A 19039-nucleotide genomic window follows, 5' to 3' on the forward strand; every position below is an offset into this window, starting at 1 on the left:
AAAAGCGCCAGTTTACCTTTTCTGCTGGATGAAATACCACGGAGAGAGGAGCTGATGTCTAATATGGGCAGGCCTGGGTCATTGAAGACCCTATGGAGTGGAAAAAAAAAACCACCTTTCAACTCCTTTTGGAAATAGCCCATCCCAGTACACAAAGACAATATATTTGCAGGGCAATAGCTGGTGTGTGTCAGACTCAGCCCCGGACTGAGTACAGCTTCCGAGCTGGCACGATAAGTAGTTCCAAGTGAAGTGCATCACAGCAGTGTAATTCCCAAGATGACACAGGCACAGAAGGCATGTCCTCCGCAAAACCAGAGCAACCTCAGAGGGAAAAAGCCCAAGAGCTTTTCAATGCAATTACCTACAAGTAAAGCTGACTGGATTAGGTACGTTCACAGTTCTAATATTCTCTACTGAAGTAATAATAAAAAGGCTTATAGCCTCTTTCACTTCCATAATCTACCACCCTGACTCACCTTCAGTTTCTGCTAGCCTTCAGTTTTAACCCAGCTGCTAATCAAGCAGATCCTTGAAAAAGTATAGCTTCTTGACTTCCAAAGGATTGAAGTAGCCACCTCCTCTTTGCTTGCTTTCTCTGCAAGTACTAATTCCTTTTGTACATTTTTATGGCTGTGACCACCAAACCAGAGGTTTTAGGCATCCATTTGGGCTCTTTTAACACCCTCAGGAGACTGTCTATCATATCTTTTCCTATAAGAAACGCTCCACAGGGTGAGATCAATGTCCATCGCCCAGTTTTTAGTCTCCCACAGTGGCTGCTGCAGAAGTTGCTTAGGGAGAGCATGTGAAACGAGCCACTATCTGAGGTCCAATCCTCATGTTCACTTGCATCCTGCTATTAGATTTCAGATGTCAGAGGGAACATCACTGCCTATTCCCAATAGTATCTGGTTTGCACTTTTTATCCATTAATTTGTCTACTCCATTTTGAACCTCTTGATGTGTTCAAGTTGTAGAAGTTTATCACGTTTTGAAGAAAGACATTTTTAAAAAGCTGGTTTAAATTACCTCCTATCAGTTTCAATGCATGTTCCCTGATCTACTATTGTAGGATTTGGTAAACAAGTTTAGCACTCGTCTTCTGCACTGCCTTCTTGATTTTGTAAATCAGCTTCATTCCCGCTGAGCCTTCTCTCCAAAATGAAGTGAGACCATAAGCCTGCTGTTACTTCTCCTTCATAGATTTGGATGTTCTTTTTCATAGTTGGTTGGTTTTGTTTGGTTGGGTTTTTTTTTTTTTCAAGAAGCTACACTCTTCTTGAGAAGTATGCAGTACTCAAGATGTGGAGGCAAGAAGATTTTCTACAGTGGCCAAATGTAATCTTTGGTCATGTTCTCGGTACCCTTCCTGATACGGGCAATTTAGGCTGCAGTTGAACACCGAGCCAACAATGACGAAGAACTGCTAACTCAGCATGGCTTGGATTATTCTAAAGCACCACAGAGTTGTTTTGGAGGCGCTCAAATTAATTCCAGATAAGAAACTAGATCGCACAACAACACAGGATAATTCCATGCAGAGATACTTGCTTAAGCCCTGGAAGATTTATAACTACATTAATGAAGTATGCAGACTCCTCCTAGATTTGGCAGTACCTTGCCCAGTTATGGTGCCTACAATCACAGCGCAGTGGATAAAATGGGTAGGCCAACAGTCCCTCTTGTGCATCTGAATGTCTTCAGAACAATACTTCTCTTTTGAGGAGCCTTCTCCTTTCCCCGCAAAGCAGCCAGAGCTCCGTATCTGATGCGAACAACATCTGAAATCCATGTACTATAGAGTTAATAATTATCAATAAAAATCAGCGACTAACAAATTCTCCCCAATTTAAAATGTGTTTTCAGTCACTGAGAAAATTTACCAGTACCCCATCTGAAGGCCAAGGCATAGCTGTTATGTGACAGACGAGGATGAAAACTATGAACTACTTCCTCTTCACCCAGTGCTGCACGTCTTCTCCCTCCCCGTGTACGCCACTGATGCACCTCAAAAAAAATATTTATGAGTTCTCATTCAAATACTTCAGCTGATAAATTTAATATCACATTCCCTGGGGTAAGCAAAAAAAAATAAAATATTGCATTGGCCTTCGCACATGTGGAGATTATATTACTTTACAATGAAAGCCAGCAAGCTGCACGTTACAGTTTTTACCACAATCTCCTTGGTAGGAATGTTTCAAATACATTGCATATGTGTGAATACCATATAAGCATACTGAAACGCTTTGAACACTGTAATACATCAGAGACTCGATGCGGGGGTTGGGGGGGGAAGCCTTCACCTATCTTGGCTCTTATCTTAAGTCTGTATCGTCCTTTAAGTGCTTAATTTGACACTGGTGTTCTCTAGTCTCATAAACGGTGCTACTTAAAACGTACCAAGCGAACTTCCAAACAACTAACTACTCAAACGTAACCCCCAGAGCTCTGTAAGTTTGTACCTTCATTTGCTCATGAAACATCTCCGAGAGAAAGCAGACGAGGCTGCTTGCTCTGTGCGGTACGACGCTGAGAAAAGCAGGCTGAGGGAGCCACAGCTGGACAGCAAAGCCCTTCGCTTTACGCAGGCACGTTTCCACACGCCGTAAAAAGTCCGAACATCTGACGGACTTGGATTTTACAGGGCTACAATGCTGGAAAATACGCGGAGAAATCGACAACGTTCAAAGGCATTAAAGACTTTCATTCCACATTTGTTTCCTGTGTCGTCAGCTCGCCGGGATCACGGCAGCACCTGCCGCTGGAACCGCGGCCCCGGGCGCCCCGCGGGCCGCAGCGCGGCTGCCGCCTCCCGCCCGGCCGGGGAAGGGCCGCCAGCGGAGGGGCCGACCAAAAACCGCCGCCCCGGTGAAGTGCTGGGCAGACAGAAAGGGATTTGTCCTCAGCGTCCTCCCGAAGGGGGTTATTTCTCCGTTCTGCACTTTTGGGAACCATAAAACACAAGCTACAGGCACCCATCCACGTGGAGCAGCCAATCCGAGACTCTTGTAAACTTTCCTTCTTCAGGAACAAAAACATGCTTCGTGGCTATGCTTAAAATACAACGTCAATAGCTGTGAAGGCTCACCATTCCTACAGAACAAGGCGCAGGCAAGTTCGTGCACCCAGAAAATGAAAACACACCATCAGACCCCCTTTGTGAACATTTCTAAGTGACTTACCGACCTCCACGTAGGTACTCAGTGGAAAAGACATACAGAATCATAGAATGGTTTGGCTTGGAAGGGACCTCAAAGATCATCTAGTTCCAACCTCCCTGTCATGGGCAGGGACACCCTCCACTACACCAGGTTGCCCAAAGCCTCATCCAACCTGGCCTTGAACACTTCCAGGGATGGGGCATCTACAACTTCTCTGGGCAATCTGTACCAGTGCCTCACCACCCTCAGAGTGAAAAATTTCTTCCCTATATTTAATCTAATTCTGCCCTCTTTCAGTTTAAAGCCATTACCCCTTGTCCTATCCTACACCACCATTTTTAACCACAAAACCATAGTCTTTTTTTTTTTTTTTTTCCCCCATACACAGCAGCCTTCACAGAAGAGCTCTGGCTCATTTGCAGAGTCTGCTTTGTCTTCAAATTATGTAAGACAGTTGTAGAAACAACAGCCTATGACTGTGCTTAAAGAATATATATATGCCAAGAGGCTTGAACGGGGTTGCACATGCAGCCTTTTTTTTTTCCTGTTACCTGGAACTTTGTAATTTGCCTTTGAGATGGCAAATGCATGTGTATGTGTGCAGGCATCTCCACCCCTCCGCTGAATTCTTCTGTCCCTTGACAGCTGTCCTCCCTACGGACCACTGCTAGAGGACAATGAGAAACATACCCTTGCCACTCGTTTCATGGATGATTATTGGCAAGAAATCAGTGTTGAGACAGGGGCCTCTTGAGGCTCAATACGAGATTCTCCTGTGTCTCATTGACTCAGTCTCTTGCTATTCCTGTTCCGTCCCCACCTATTATTAATTACGTTGACCACTCTGCTGAACTACCCATCGCTTTTTCTTTCCTACGCATCCAGTCCTCCCCCTTCACTGATCATCTGGAAGTGCTCCTCCTCTCTCTCCACCTTCCTATTACATCTCAAGTCCATGAACGGAAACACTTCAACTTCCCAATGAAAAGATTTTAAGAAGTTGGCTGGGGTTAAAAAAAGTAAACAACCCCCTGTCAAACAACATACACACAACAAAAGTCTCAGAAACAGCTATGTTGCTTTAAGTTAAAAAAAAAAATATTTGAGATGAACTATCTACTAGGAATATTTTCAGGTTATGGAAAATAAGCAATACAATGTAATTAGGATCTTACGGGAAGGATTAGCTATCATCATCTATATTCACAACCACACTAGCTCAGACAATAGCAACATGATGGATTTTATTGTAATATAATGGAGACAGCCATACAAAGGGCACTGCAATTCCATCCCTGTTTCTTGACTGTAGACCTGTTTGGCTAAAAGTTTTTCTTCTCTTCTGAATATATGCAAAATCACTCATAGCTCATGCCCAAGCAGCATTTTTAGGGGTGTCTTCACACAACTACAAGTAGCAGAAGCAAGTATATTCCGATTAACTTTCATTTGAAGAGGACATGTAACAGGCTATGAGGGTCAGACAGAATGATGCTGCGGCTCACAATGATCAGAAAAGGATCAAAACATGCTGGTCTTAAAAGGAAATGTTAAAAGCTGTCATGCTGAGTTTAAAACATATGGTTAGATAGCCATGTGGGAAGAGTCAGAACCAGCTGAGACTTTGGATATAAAACATATCCATGGAGGGAACGGAAGGGTGAAAGTCAGTCTCTGAAGAAACAGGAATTGAATTTATATGCTTTTAAAAGTACAGTAGCTTGCTAAATTCCATGCACATAAAGGCATTTCTTGTACATGTGCTGACAAACATATTTTGCTGTTCTGAAAAAAGCAAAGCTGAAGGGTGTTACTTGAATATTGTCCATTCAAATAAATGGATGAAAAAGAGAATATATACCATAGCTTGTATTGACATACAAATACTTCTATATATATGGATATCTGAGGGTGTTTCATTTTTTTGTGAAGGGGTTCTCCAAAACATGACCTCTATTCCCTTAAACACATACTATTAAAACTAGAAACACTTCAGGTTTTTTTCCCTATTTGCCTTCCTAAACCTGTCCTAAGCATCTGTATTATGTTATCCAACACAGTGGCTGCTAACAATACAATCAATATAAAAGGTTACTTAGGGGACATGGCTTCTTTCTGTCCTCAAAATAAAAAGCTTATTTTAACAGGGATTTGAACTCTTTCACTGTGGAAAATGCCTGTAGAACCATTGGGGGTGGGAAGGAAAAAATGAGGCATACTGGAACTACAATTTTTTGGAGTACAAAACCAGGAAATTTGCTTTAATAAACATTTTTCTGCATGCCAGCATAAAACATATTTTTTCAGTTTCATAACTGGACTGTAAAATTTTACAGGGCAAGAACTGGGCATGCCAGGCACTGACCTAAATGCCTATTATTTAATTGCTTTTAGAAAAGAATATCTGACTGCTTACGCATTGGTATTTTTGTTGAGTATTGACATACTCATACTGTTGTGCTTCAAACTTGTAAAGCAAAACGTACCTTACAGACACTAACCTCAGTCAGGCTACAGCAGAGATGAACAAACTCCTCACATTGACTGAGCTGGAAGACAACTTAGAGTTAAACTCCCACTCAGATGAACAAAACAACAGCTAGGCTGATTTGCACATAAACGTTTTTCCCATCATCTGCTCAATTTGTAAACAAGACTCTTAAACATTTGCTTGCTGACCAACAGCTGAAAAAAAAAAAAATCCTGTGTATTTCCTTAACTGTCTAAAACTATTGAGAACGCAATTTGCCATTTCTATTTTCTTTCAGACCACATATATCAAACCACAACTGTGCTCATCCAGCACCTGGTTCAATGGCCTAACACAAAGTTGAAAGTCCTACTGAAGCTTCACATCCCAAACAGATCATCTCCAAAGGAGAAGATAAGGCTGACAAATGGATGTATGTTCAGAATTCCTTTACAACACTGGATGAGACACCTTTATGAGGTCTCCAGGAAGGGGAGCAGGTTTTGAGGACCAGGTTTTGAGGACCATGTCTGCACCAGCTTCAGTAACATGGACACAAGAGGGGCACTGGCTCACAGCTGGGATATCCAGGTTCTTTAGTACAAACAAGGAACAAAACTGACCAGGTAGAGGCAATTCTAAATCAGGAACCTTAGTTAGAAAATGCTGGGGTTTATGCTTATTTGTGACAAGGTGTTCAGGATACTGTGTGTTTCAATACTAAACATTTTTTCTTCATGTGGGATTAGTGTTCATACTCCATAAAATACTTTCTGCGTGAAGTAAGACCGGAAGATATGCTTTTCTCTTGGCAAAGGAGGCAGAATAAACAACACTCTCCAATGGAGTGGTTGGAGCCCACAGAAGTGCTCCTGCAGCGTGGCCATCTGCCGCTGACAAGCCCTGATGCCCCAACGTTTGTGCTACTGCAAAACACATCAACATGTTACAATGGGAGATCCTGATGTGAATGAGCTGTCCCGATAAGAAATTACCTTCAAGTGAGCACTCAGGCTCCCACTGTGCAGTTACAAGCACAGGTACTTCCTTCTTATCCAGAATTAGCACGGAGTAAGCGTGGAATAGCACTGCAGTTCTCAGACTCCAAGGGACAGAAGCAGTAAAACAGGCACTGTCATGGGATAGTGTGGATGGCAGGGACAGCCAACTCCCCTGCAAGAGCCACAGTCAGGGCCACGATCCATCAAAGTCGGAGCTGTACAAACATGTGGTGGTGGTGGTGCTGTCCAGGTGCTCAAGCTTTTATGATTTAAGGCAAAATGCACAAGACAGAAAAGCAATACCAGCCAGGATGACACACACAGCTCCAAAACGAGCTTAACTGTTCTCAAGATATTTCTTTTAGACCTCACGTAGCAAGTTCTTTCAATACTGTCTAGAAGCCTGTACTTGGTACCTTCACAAGAACTTACCAGCACTTCTTCAAAGCACATTGTTAGCTTTCTACTTCACATGGAAATCTAAGAATTTAGGCCCAGAAAGGACTACCAAAAACTGGTATTTTAATCCAGAAAAAGAAATTCCTTCTGCCAACCAAAAGCCAAAAACATGCATCATTGAGCAACCATTCTGCATGATCCCCGCTTCACAAGGAAAATCTGCAAGGGACACTAAATATGATCAGCAAGAGGAAAAGTCAGCATCAGTCCTGGAACTCCAAAGTTTTTAATTCCCAGTCTCATGTTTAACACTGTATAAACACATCCTTTCAGGGGACAGGTAACTGGTTCCTTTAGGTTGATTACTACAGATGGCTATAATTTAAGAAGTAATCCAAAGTCTACTCCTCTGAAATCTTATCTGAAGTCCTGCAGGAAACACCAAAACCAACACATTTTCTATGATAAAACAAAAATACTATCTACCAAGAAAGTGTGAAGAAACTGGGTGTCTTTGGTCTACAAAGCAGAGGTCCCAGAGAAGCATACGCTAAGTCTTCCAGTATGAAGGAGGACTAGCCATCACTTGTCTTCCTCAGCCAATTTAAATAAAAAAATTAACTTCCATGAAAGATCACGGTGAACCAGAAAGTTTGGGTGCAACTTCGTTCTCAGGAAATTTTTGAAAATAAATTGAACACTAGGGACACTCAGTATCCTAAGTATCAGGCATAATACGTATAAAATAAACTGAGAATTTCTCAGTTCTCCAACATTGATCCTGTATAGGTCTTAAGGCCACTTCCAGGAAACAAAATGTTACAGGAAAAAACATAACTTAATACCCAAGAATTTTGACCAGAAAATTAATAACTCAACCCAATTTCTTCTGAAAAAATATTTAGGAAGTGTTGGTTCCAATGAAAAAAACTTGGCATGAAGAGAGTTGTCATTCCCTAGTATTCATATTAATTGCCATGTAAAATGATCAGGTGACTTATTTAAAAAAAAAAATATAACAAGCCCTGAACTTACATTGAGGTATCTTTCCATTGTTGCAAAAGAAACACAGCCTAACAAACTTGCTCCTGGACTACAGCTCTCCCTACCTGAACCCCTCGGGTTCCTAAGAGTTGATGAGTGATGATACTTGATAGCGATAAAGAGGAAATGGAGGAAATGGCTACCCCTGCTACTGCTGAAGTAGCAATTCCAACATCCCATAGTATAAATGAAACTTAGAAACCATTTTGATAATGAAGATACTTTAAGATAACAAGATACTTTTTTTCCTCCTACAAGTTAAATCATGTTAAATGAAGAATATTCTGTAAAACTGAGCAGTTGGAGTGTGCTGGATTTACTTCCCAAATCCTCTGCAGGTTTAAAAGATGTAAAACTCCTTAGGGACCTATTTGTATTACCATTAAGACTAATAACTTGGCTTAACATATCAGTTCACAATGTGCTAACAATTCTTAAGCGTTGTACAACTATAGATTCAGTGTGTATCTTCCCCATATATGGCTATTTAAAAAAAAAAAGTTGTAAAAGATTTCACTGCTCCTGTCAAAAATAAAGAGCAAATCCATGAAAACAGACACCTCAAATACATTTAGCATATATCTTAAACTGGTGCTATTGTATTATTCTAGCCTAACCAAAAAGAATACAGTCCTATTGCAGCCTTCTTGTAGGTTGTGAATGCTCATAGAACCTCTTTACCTGGCATATCCTACTTCTCAAAGATCTTCCTCTGAAACACTGTAAATAAATACATCCTGAATTAGGAAGTTATCTCCTTACATTGCTGTAGATCGTCTATTCTTAAGGATAGACACTCCTCCACTTGTAGGCCACACAACTCCATGACTATGACCTTGTTCCTAAAACGCAATCCCAGAAGAGATGCTCTACAGTTTAGTTGGACAGTTGGATGATACTGGAATGCAGCATATTATTTAAATATTAGCTTTCTCCATAAAGAAACATTGAAGGAAGTGCAAAGAGGAACAACTGCAGATATTAAACACACAAGGTGAACAAACTTCCCCATCCTGAAAGTATGGAGGTAAAGAAATAAAAGCCAGACAACTTCTACAGAATTTTATTAAAGCAACAGGTTATCACCTTTATTTTTACTCATCCTTTTCAGCAGTAGTTCTTTTCCTTTCACTTCAAGATCATCTCAGAATCACAATTCACCTGGACACAAACATTCCCTCTTTCCTCTTCCACCAATAACCTTTCAGTTTCCACCCCCAATATCAAATTAGGAAATAGTCCCCTCTGCAACTTTAGTGCGTTGGTTTTAGTGCTTCACAAGATACTATTAGATTTATGAGAAAGTAAGTTGTATTAGCAGAAATTTCCATGTTGAGCTGACCTCAAGCTAAATTAAATCTTAAGGTCTATTTTTGTCCCTGCTAAAGTAACCAAAATTTTACCAAATGAACCTAGAACTTTAAGCAAGTTAACTTCACATAATCATATACATCCAGAAAGTAAGTATCCATAACATGCTTTACTTGCCTAAACTCCCTTTGTAGTCAGTGAAGTGTATCTGAATTAGGGACCATTCTCTGTGGTTACTTTGTGTTAAAAAAATAACAAGAAAATGAAAAACTATTTTATCCAAAAAGCCAAGCATCTGGAAAATCTGTTTGCTTGCACAGGCTTGGCAAAGACTTCCTCAAATTTGAGAACATAGCTTGATGGATTTCATCTCTTAAAAATCTTCACCCACTAGCCTGGAGGGGCTTATTGGACTGCACATTTGTTACTCTGCGTCCAGAGCTGTAAGGGATTAAGAGGACTTTACTACAGAAGCATGTTCAATGAAGAAACAATTTTCAACCTCAGCAACACACAGGCCCTCGAACTCAGGTGTCGAGCTCCGGGTTCAGATCCCAGTTCCCTTTGTCAATTTACCTCTGATAAACAGCTAGCCAAAGAAAAGACTAAATCCTACTAGACTGCCAGCACCACCATTCCTCTAGAATGTAGCTGCAAACATTATAAAAATAGGAATATCACAACTATTTTATCCAAATCTCTTAAAAGACACAGCTTCTTAAGACAGGCAAAAGTGTGCTTCTGTATACAAGAGAGCCAGATACTCAAATGAGTTAAATTCAACTGACAATTAAAATTTTTCAATAGTGTTTCAACTCCATTTTAAAAGGAATATTCTTACAAATTATTCCTATTCTCAGTGTTTAGAAACCTCTAGTAATTTAATGAAATCAGACCTGCAACTAAGGCTCTTATCTACAGGAGTACTTCCTTAATTTCAACTATATTCGAAAACATCTAAAAATAAAATGGTAACATTCATACATTTGCATAAGGAACTCCCTTCTATTTGTAATACTAACTTGGCATTAACTAAAATGTTAAAAGCTACTGTGTATAACTCCTTTACTGAGATACTCAGGCAAGAACTGAACACAAGTTCAGCACAAGGATACATTTCTTGTTTTTAGCCAGACTTGGAACAGGTTATTCCATTGAAGTACACCTGAAAAGGCTACTACAGGAACCTCTTGAAAATCCAAGTCACCCACGTCCAGCTACTAGAAAGCTGTAACAGGGAAAAAACAAAACACCACTTCAGCCTTAATGAGAACTGCAAGAAGCACACCTGATCCCAGCACCTTGGTAAGATGCCTGCCTCTATGCTTCCTGACTGACCAGGGATGTCAAAAAAGGGGTTACAAACTAATGAAAATTCAAGCCTAAGACCCTGAGAAGTAAACAGACATGCATTCCTGTGCCTCAGTCTACAGGTACCCAGCCCCATATACTCACATTTATGTCCTCCATATCAGCACAACAGAGCAATTCCTATGACTCCTTAGAGCTGCTCCACAGAAAGTGTAAGACAAAACTTGCAAGACAGGGAAAAGAAAGTAATCTTGAATTCCAGTCCCAATCTCACCTTGTCGAAAGCAAAAAAATTGACAGAAAACACAAGTTCCATACATCATCCAACGACCAGGGAAACCAAGGCACTGGGGGCAAGTCGGAGTTCAACATTTCCTCGTCTGAGTAGTGAGATCTCAACGACTCAGCTACTTTGACTACTGAGAACAACAGATTCAGATCCAGAAGTACATGACAATACTTCTCATGAGAAACGAATTCCACCCACAATTTGCTTCAGAATTGGGAGGGGGACAGACACAACACCCAAAACACATCTCGTGTCAATTAAGTTCCCTGAGCAAATTCAGACAGCATTTTAAAAATTCCTGCAACATCTCAGAAGATTTGGGTAACGGTTAAGACTGTTCTCCTCACTTATTTCAGTAGAGGGAGCCAAATTTTCATCACAGATGCAGCAGCACTTGAGACTTCCCCTAACAAGTTACTCAGAATCTCTGCCTAAGTACAGGCCTAAGCACTGTACTTACTGACTACCAAGGTAGTCATCACCTGTCAGCATTTCTGCAGCTGAGAAGCTGTGCTAAGCTCCGTAAGTTGGCAATCTCTGAGGTAGGAACACAGAACAGAAGCACCCTAGAATAGGAATGGCAGGGATCACCGTTATCTTTTAAGCAACTCTTGTCAGCTTAACACACTAAACAAGAACACCAAAACCTGCACAGCATTTTCATCTCCTGATGTTATCCTTTGCAACTCAATGAACTGTTTTGCAGGTACCCACCCATTAATCACACACACACAAGTCAGGTTCAAAATTTATTTTCTGTTCATTTCTTGCACTTGAAGTACTCTTCGATGACATCTTTGGCCTGAGACTCCTTGCCATAGTCCTGCAACACACAATAACCTATTAGTAACATACAGACCCATTCGAAATTTTACAACCTATTTGCAAAAGGACAACTGAGATTCTGACACTTTTGCCTCAAGGCGATCTTAAATATTCCCAAAATTCCATACAAGTAACCTCGAGCAATCTGCCAGCTGCTTTCCCTTCATTCTCTAGTAAAAGGCTATTCTAATAAAGGACTCTCCTGTTTCATTCAAGCATAACGCCCATTGGTATGGATTCCAAACCAATTCTTCATTCCTGCTCACAGAAAGCCAAGTACGTGAAACAGCAGCAAAAGAAGGAAAGCACACGCAGAAGGCACTAGTCTTTATTGCAAAGATGTGGCCATCTCTTGGGACCTCAAAGACAACAAAGTCTTCAAGGCTCGTACCGTGGCTTCACTTTACCAGTGTCATTTTAAAATATGCTCTGCAAAACATTGGCAAGTTGAGCAGACACATTGAACTGGCATTTTTTTCTGAAGCAAAACGCTTTCTCTTCCAGTTAAAAGGTCTTTAATGCTTACTGGCAAGCGGACATAGATACTTTAAAGATACAACCATTAACTCACAAAATTAATGTATTTTAAATAAACATGAATAGGAACATAGAACAGGGCAGCAGTTTGGTTTTACTATCAACAACGGAAAGCAGCTGTTTAAAAAACCAACTAAGAGCTCTATTTAACAGTCCCTTATCTAAAGCAACCCTATTCTTTACTGCTTCATTTCAGAAGTCAAGAAAAACAGATACAATCAGCATCATCTTACTTTGACAACCACACAACTGCAGCCCACCACTTTGCGAGGTTTTCCTTCTCTGTCGATCTTGCAGAGACCCACCCATTCACCCAGCTTCTTGTTGTCATCGACCTGTGTAAAACACGGCATCACATCAGAACCAGCCACTTCTAAGGTAACCAGGCTCAGCAAAGCTCGCTGTACTCTCAGAAGCACTGGGTAACGGGTGGCTGCTTTCCTCACGAGTATCAGTAGAGGGAGCCAAAGGATCATCATTGTACAGCTTGGAAGTGTTTCCATTTGAAGCAAAAGTCATGTTAAGACTCCTCCCACGCTCCATGAGCACTGGCAGCATTAACTCTCTTATTATACAGGACACAAATTTTAACTTTGCAAAATACATGACCCATACTTTGCCATTAACATCCAGTTTTTGAGCTGCTTCTGTGACAACCACACAGAACTAAACCCATCTCTGCTACCAAGAATTTAGCTTAGGTAAGCCATATACAGAGTTACAGAGTAGTGTTTCAAAGGTTCAGCTTTCCAGACACTGAAAGCGGCTCACATTCCAAGCAGGATAGCTGTTCCAAACTCACGTGCGAAGTCCTGATACTCACCTTTATTAAGTTGATCTGATGTTCTGCACAAAGCGCTTCGACTAACTTTACGTAGGTGGGTTCATCGCAATTTGAAGCCAGGACACAAAGATGGGCTTGGCGTCTAAAAAAAGTGAGAACTGACAAATGTAGCTTCAGACACTGCTTAAGCTTTCTTTTATAATCTAAACTGCAAAGAACAAAACCCAGCATTTCTAGACAATCATGTCCTAAGTTTAATTCCTGGTTTTAAGACACCATATGCTTTTGAAATACTAAATATGTGTTTGCTACGATCTATTACTTTTCACATTTTTCATACACATAACAGACTACTCACACATTATTAGCTTTATTATCAGATTCTGTTCCAGTTTTGGAAGTTTCTAAGTCCCACTAAATAAATTCTCAGCCATCAGAAAAAGGTGTAATGACTGGACAAACACTAGGTCCCATAAAGAACTGGTGTCACTATTAGAAAGCAACCAAGTTACAAGTTGCTTTTTCTTGTTTACCTCAGATTACAATAATTTAATATTAGAATTCTAATTATTAAAAGCTTCCATTTCCATGTCAAGTTGTTACAAGCTCTTCAGAACAATCTTTTCTACTTACATTCCAAAAAGCTGCTGTGACAGGGCCCCAGTTCTAATTGGGATCTGTATACTGTGGTACAATGTTAAGAATACCAAAGGGATACCTGACAACAGAGAGAGCTGTATGGGTCTTCTATACTTAACCTGACACAATTTGACCACTGCAAACAGTCGTTTTTCACTACTGACTTCATCATGAGTTTCATCAGAATGTTTCAGAAACGTTTCCACGCAAGAACCATCACACACAAACCCATACAAACCAAACCTTGTACATACATTATTATCTTAACTCACAGCATACAACATCATAGCTGAACCCAAAACAACTGTTACAAACCAGCTGTCAGCTACCCAAGTTGTATTTCTCTTCGTTTGCTACCTTGTCTTGGAGCTTTTGGCATACAGGTTTGTCAGACTGCTGTTCTCACTCATATGCAGAGTGAAGGGGTATCCGACAAATCATGAAGTCATCACCCAAACACTGTAGCATCACACTTAAGCGCCATCTATTCATAAAAGCATGTGCCTATGCATAGGCACACACACAGGTGTCTATGTATGCGCATACATATACAAACATATATATATGTTGCAGCCTTCCAGGACTTAAAGGGGGCCTACAGGAAAGCTGAAGAGGGACTTTTTGCAAGGGCATGTAGCGATAGGACAAGGGGCAATGAATTTAAACTGAAAGAGGGGAGATTTAGATTAGATATAAGAAAGAAATTTTTCACTCAGAGGGTGGTGAGGCACTGGAACAGGTTGCCCAGAGAAGTTGTGTATGCCCCATCCCTGGAGATGTTCAAGGCCAGGTTGGGTGAGGCTTTGGGCAACCTGGTGTAGTGGAGGGTTTCCTTGCCCATGGCAGGGGGGTTGGAACTAGATGATCTTTGAGGTCCCTTCCAATCATAACCATTCCATGATTCCATGATATATAAAAAGTACTTTGCCCTACCAAGAAACCATAACTGCCATGGTTGGCACATATATGACAAGTTTAATATCGTTTTGATATTCTACCAAAGCAATTATTTACAGTTGCAACACCAAAAAATGAAGCTAGCAAAAAAGTAAAGGCAAGGTACGAATTTCAGTTCTTCATAAAAACTGAACCAACTCTTCCAGGTTAACTCTGACGTACATATTAACCCTCACAATTAAAATTCTTATAGTTTTGAAAAGAGTTCATCATTTCTTAAAACACAAGGCTCTTGAGCCCCAGATTTCCATAGCTACATACTACAAACAGCACTCCATCTTCTTCACAAAACCAATCCACATGAAACCTAGATGGCACTGAGGTCACAAAAAGGGATAACTTAATACACTAGATGCTGCTATTCTTGAGTCACTGAGTTCAGCATCTGCATTTTAAGACCTCAAAGACCCCAAAACAGAGACAGGAAAAGACAAAAAACTCCTTGGCAAGAAAGACATGGTCTTGCAAAAGCTTTCAACTGAACATCTGCACAAGGCAAGCACCGTATGTGTTCAAGGTACCTCACCACAACAGACCTCACTCAGTTCTGCTATTTACCACAGACAAAATGGGAACAACACTTACTTGTCCAAGGCTTTGGCTGCTTCACGAATACCACGAGCTAGGCCATCATGGATAAGTGCGGTTTTCAGCACTTCTTGCAGGGCGGTGTTAACATCCATTACACCTCCAGCAGTAATGCTAAAGAGGAGACATATTATTGCTCTGATTGTGCCAACATCTTACAACCACAATCAAAAGCTTCCCGTTCACCTGCAAACATTCAATAATTAAAAAAAAATACGAAACACAAGCTAAACATACCTCTGCTATGGAGACAGGCTGAGAGAGTTGGGGCTGTTTAGCCTGGAGAAGAGAAGGCTCTGGGGTGATCTTATAGCAGCCTTCCAGTACTTAAAGGGGGCCTACAGGAAAGCTGGAGAGGGACTTTTTACAAGGGCATGTAGTGATAGGACAAGGGGCAATGGCTTTAATCTAAAAGAGGGCAGATTTAGAATAGATATAAGGAAGAAATTTTTCACTCAGAGGGTGGTGAGGCAGTGGAACAGGTTGCCCAGAGAAGCTGTAGATGCCTCATCCCTGGAAGTGTTCAAGGCCAGGCTGGATGAGGCTTTGGGCAACCTGGTGTAGTGGAGGCATGACGGGGGGGTTGGAACTAGATTATCTTTGAGGTCCCTTCCAACCCAAACCAATCTATGATTCTATGATCCTAAAAAATTATGCCAAAAGAGAAACTGGAAAAAAGAAATTCAAAGAGAGACGAAGTCTCCCGGCAAGGCAGCCAGCTGTGCCCTCCCCGCGCTCCTTCACAACACGCGGACGCCAGGCACGCAGCGACGCCGCCAGCCGGCCCCACGCCCAGCACCCAACCCGCAGGAAGCGTGCGGCAACGCCGCGGCGGGGCCTGTCCGGGCCGCGAGCGGCCGCAGCTGCACGGCCCGACACGGAGCGGCGCGGAACGACGCCGCCGGGCGAGGCGAGACGCGACGCGGCCCCCCCGCCCGCCGCCCCCGGCCCCGCTCACCCTTCCTCGGCCATGGCGCTCTCGGTGGGTGCTGTCCCCGCCCGGCTTCCTGCTGCAAATACAGACACAGGCCGCCCCGGTGAGTGGCGTCGGCCGTCCCTGCGCCCCCGCCCGGCCCGCTCCCGCCGCGATGCCCCGCCAGCCGCGGGGATTCCGCCCGGCGGGCCCCGGCGCCATGGCAGCTACTCACCCCGGCCCCGCCGCCGGCCGCAGTCGAAAGGGGGGGCGGGGTTTCCGCCTCACGCTTTTATGCCTGGCGAGGACCCCGCCCGCGCGGGCGCGGGGGCTGTCCTCGGCGCTGCCTGATCCGCCACCCCGCCCGCCGGCGTAGCCATGGAGGTGGCGGCGCGGCGGTGGGCGCTCGCTCCCGCCCGGCCTGGCCTCCCGAGGAGGAACCCGGCGGCAGCCGCGGGCTCGGGGGGCTGCGGGCCGCCTGGGGCTGGGTCCCGCCATCTTCCCCAGGGCAGTAAGTGCTGCTGAAGCCGTCTGGCCTCAAATAGCACCCACGGTTGCTCAGCAGCCACGGGGAAGGCGGGGAGCGAACCTTACGTAGATCCCTGCCGTCTTTCCGTGAGGGTTACGCGCTTGGCTGTGCCTCAGAAATCACAAAGTGCGAGGGCCGTTCCCGTTCCTGTCAGACGCTCGCACGACGCGGCGTTCACAGGCGATTCAGCTGCTGTGCGTGTGCAGCGCGGCCGCCACGTTTCAAACGCGTTACTTGCTCAGGTGCTGCCGGTCTGACGCGGGGTCTCGTCCATCTTGTCTGCTTCAGACTTGGCAGTTTGACCGTTGAGTGGCCTAAGTATTGCCATCTCTGTGAAAAATACATGGTGATGAAATGTAACAAAAATAGGTAACAAATATTGATAGCTTTGGCTCGTGGCTAAGGTAATTGAACACTTTTGTCACCAATGTTGTCAGTTGCCTTTGCTATAATATCATAGAACCATAGAATCATACAATGGTTTGGGTTGGAGGGGCCTCAAAGATCATCTAATTCCAACCCCCCTGCCATGGGCAGGGAAACCCTCCACTACACCAGGTTGCCCAAAGCCTCATCCAACCTGGCCTTGAACATCTCCAGGGATGAGGCATCTACAGCTTCTCTGGGCAACATGTTCCAGTGCCTCACCACCCTCTGAGTGAAAAATTTCTTCCTTATATTTAATCAAAATCTCCCCTCTTTCAGTTTAAATCCATTGCCCCTTGTCCTATCACTACACGCCCTTGTAAAAAGTCCCTCTCCAGCTTTCCTGTAGGCCCCCTTTAAGTACTGGAAGGCTGCTATAAGATCACCCCAGAGCCTTCTCTTCTCCAGGCTGAACAGCCCCAACTCTCTCAGCCCGTCAATATGTCCTCCTTTGATCTTCCTGGCATCTTAAGAGGCAGGCAGTAGGCTGAATGCAGGTGGTGAGGAGACACTGCCCACACAGTGACCCGCCAGGGCTGGTGAGGGCAGGGGAGGACAGAGAGGGAAAGCAGAAACTGCTCCGATAGCTCAGAACTGCCCCACGGGCCTCCACCTCTGGCAGCACAACCTTTTGGAGTCTGCCCAGGGGAAAGGCCTGGCTGTGGGGCTGTGGCTGCAGCATTCCCAGGCTCCAGCTGTCTCTCTCCCTGCTAATGTCAGCTCTGAGGCAGTCAGGTATGTACCCTTTACATTACAGAGATCTAGAAGGGACAGAAGTAACCAGAGCCCTCTGAAAAACAGTCATGGAGACAGAAGTGTAGTGTGGGGGCACTTCTCTCCCTGCACTCTGAGCTGCCAAGGGCAAAGCTAGTAGGAACAACACTGCCTGTTAATCATGCTGACAGCTCCAATGTGCATATGGCCACCTCCAACTACTGCCATATATTGCTTGAAACTCTGAACTGCAACCCCAAGACAGGTATTCTTATTTAGCACCTCCTGTGAGACATTTGGCCATGACTTCTCCCCTCCTTCCTCCACAAGAAGTGGGAACATATAATTTCCTTCATGTTGCTCAGACCCCAGAAAGCACACAAACACACACAAATTATAATGCCCATCTTCTTTCCCTCTCCCCAGGGAGAATGTTCTTCCCTATATCCATCTATCACTTAATCTTCCTGTGCCCATTAAAAAGCCCCAAAGATGCTTAATCTATAGTGGAGTTTTTGTACTGAGTGGAACAACAAACCATTATCTCCCTCAAGGTCATCTGAAGAGAACAAGCAGCCCTTAGCCAGCCATACGACTCACCAGAATCGCCGGAGAAGTGCAATACATGTTCTGTCCAGGAGATGGGAGAATGCACCTCTGAAAGATTTGTATTACAGCAAAAGTGATAATCACAGTCAAATTATAACCTAATGTTCTAGAAGTCGAACACGCACAAATAGCTTTCCCAGGACAGTTGCAAGAAAACAAAGCTGTGCTGAGATAAAATGTTATGTATATGTAGAGGGGAGGTTTGCATTGGCACTGAACTCTGTGTCGCAATATTGGTATAGCACAGTAGGCATACATATTTGTGTGTAATAATTAATGGCTGTGTGTCATCCTGTTTGAAAGTCCACTCCGCTGGACAGTGTGCTAATATGAGCTCAGCTTTCATAGAATCATAGAATGATAGAATGGTTAGGGTTGGAAGGGACCTCAAAGATCATCTAGTTCCAACCCCCCTGCCATGGGCAAGGAAACCCTCCACTACACCAGGTTGCCCAAAGCCTCATCCAACCTGGCCTTGAATGCTTCCAGGGATGGGGCATCTACAACTTCTCTGGGAAACCTGTTC

The 19039-nt window shown here is 43.3% G+C and overlaps 1 protein-coding gene and 4 non-coding genes across 7 annotated transcripts; all 5 read right to left on the bottom strand.

Annotated features, from left to right (window-relative positions):
* Positions 1-11294: 11294 nt before the first annotated feature.
* LOC147529144 (small nucleolar RNA SNORD100) lies at positions 11295-11379 on the bottom strand. Its single transcript, XR_015222061.1, has one exon. It is a non-coding gene; the product is annotated as a small nucleolar RNA SNORD100 (small nucleolar RNA).
* A 349-nt stretch (positions 11380-11728) lies between these two features.
* Positions 11729-16497, bottom strand: RPS12 (ribosomal protein S12). 3 transcript variants are annotated; one of them, XM_086632068.1, is made up of 6 exons: positions 16471-16497; positions 16281-16332; positions 15320-15436; positions 13178-13280; positions 12588-12689; positions 11729-11815 (listed from the first exon to the last, which is right to left on the bottom strand). In XM_086632068.1, the coding sequence occupies exons 2-6, from the start codon at positions 16292-16294 to the stop codon at positions 11753-11755; spliced, it is 399 nt and encodes a 132-aa protein (XP_086488194.1). In that variant the 5' UTR covers positions 16295-16332; positions 16471-16497; the 3' UTR covers positions 11729-11752. The 3 variants fall into 3 exon arrangements, with proteins under 3 accessions (XP_086488194.1, XP_086488196.1, XP_086488195.1); XM_086632070.1 differs by lacking the exon at positions 16281-16332 and having other exon boundaries at positions 16471-16487; XM_086632069.1 differs by lacking the exons at positions 16281-16332; positions 16471-16497 and adding an exon at positions 15560-15610.
* On the bottom strand, positions 12155-12289 carry LOC147529145 (small nucleolar RNA SNORA33). Its single transcript, XR_015222059.1, has one exon. It is a non-coding gene; the product is annotated as a small nucleolar RNA SNORA33 (small nucleolar RNA).
* LOC147529146 (small nucleolar RNA SNORD100) lies at positions 12755-12841 on the bottom strand. Its single transcript, XR_015222060.1, has one exon. It is a non-coding gene; the product is annotated as a small nucleolar RNA SNORD100 (small nucleolar RNA).
* LOC147529147 (small nucleolar RNA SNORD101) lies at positions 14161-14235 on the bottom strand. The gene has a single exon (XR_015222045.1). It is a non-coding gene; the product is annotated as a small nucleolar RNA SNORD101 (small nucleolar RNA).
* Positions 16498-19039: the final 2542 nt, after the last annotated feature.

The sequence above is a fragment of the Tauraco erythrolophus genome, chromosome 2 (assembly GCF_009769465.1).
Source record: "Tauraco erythrolophus isolate bTauEry1 chromosome 2, bTauEry1.pri, whole genome shotgun sequence".
In the NCBI taxonomy this organism is placed as follows: Eukaryota; Metazoa; Chordata; class Aves; order Musophagiformes; family Musophagidae; genus Tauraco; species Tauraco erythrolophus.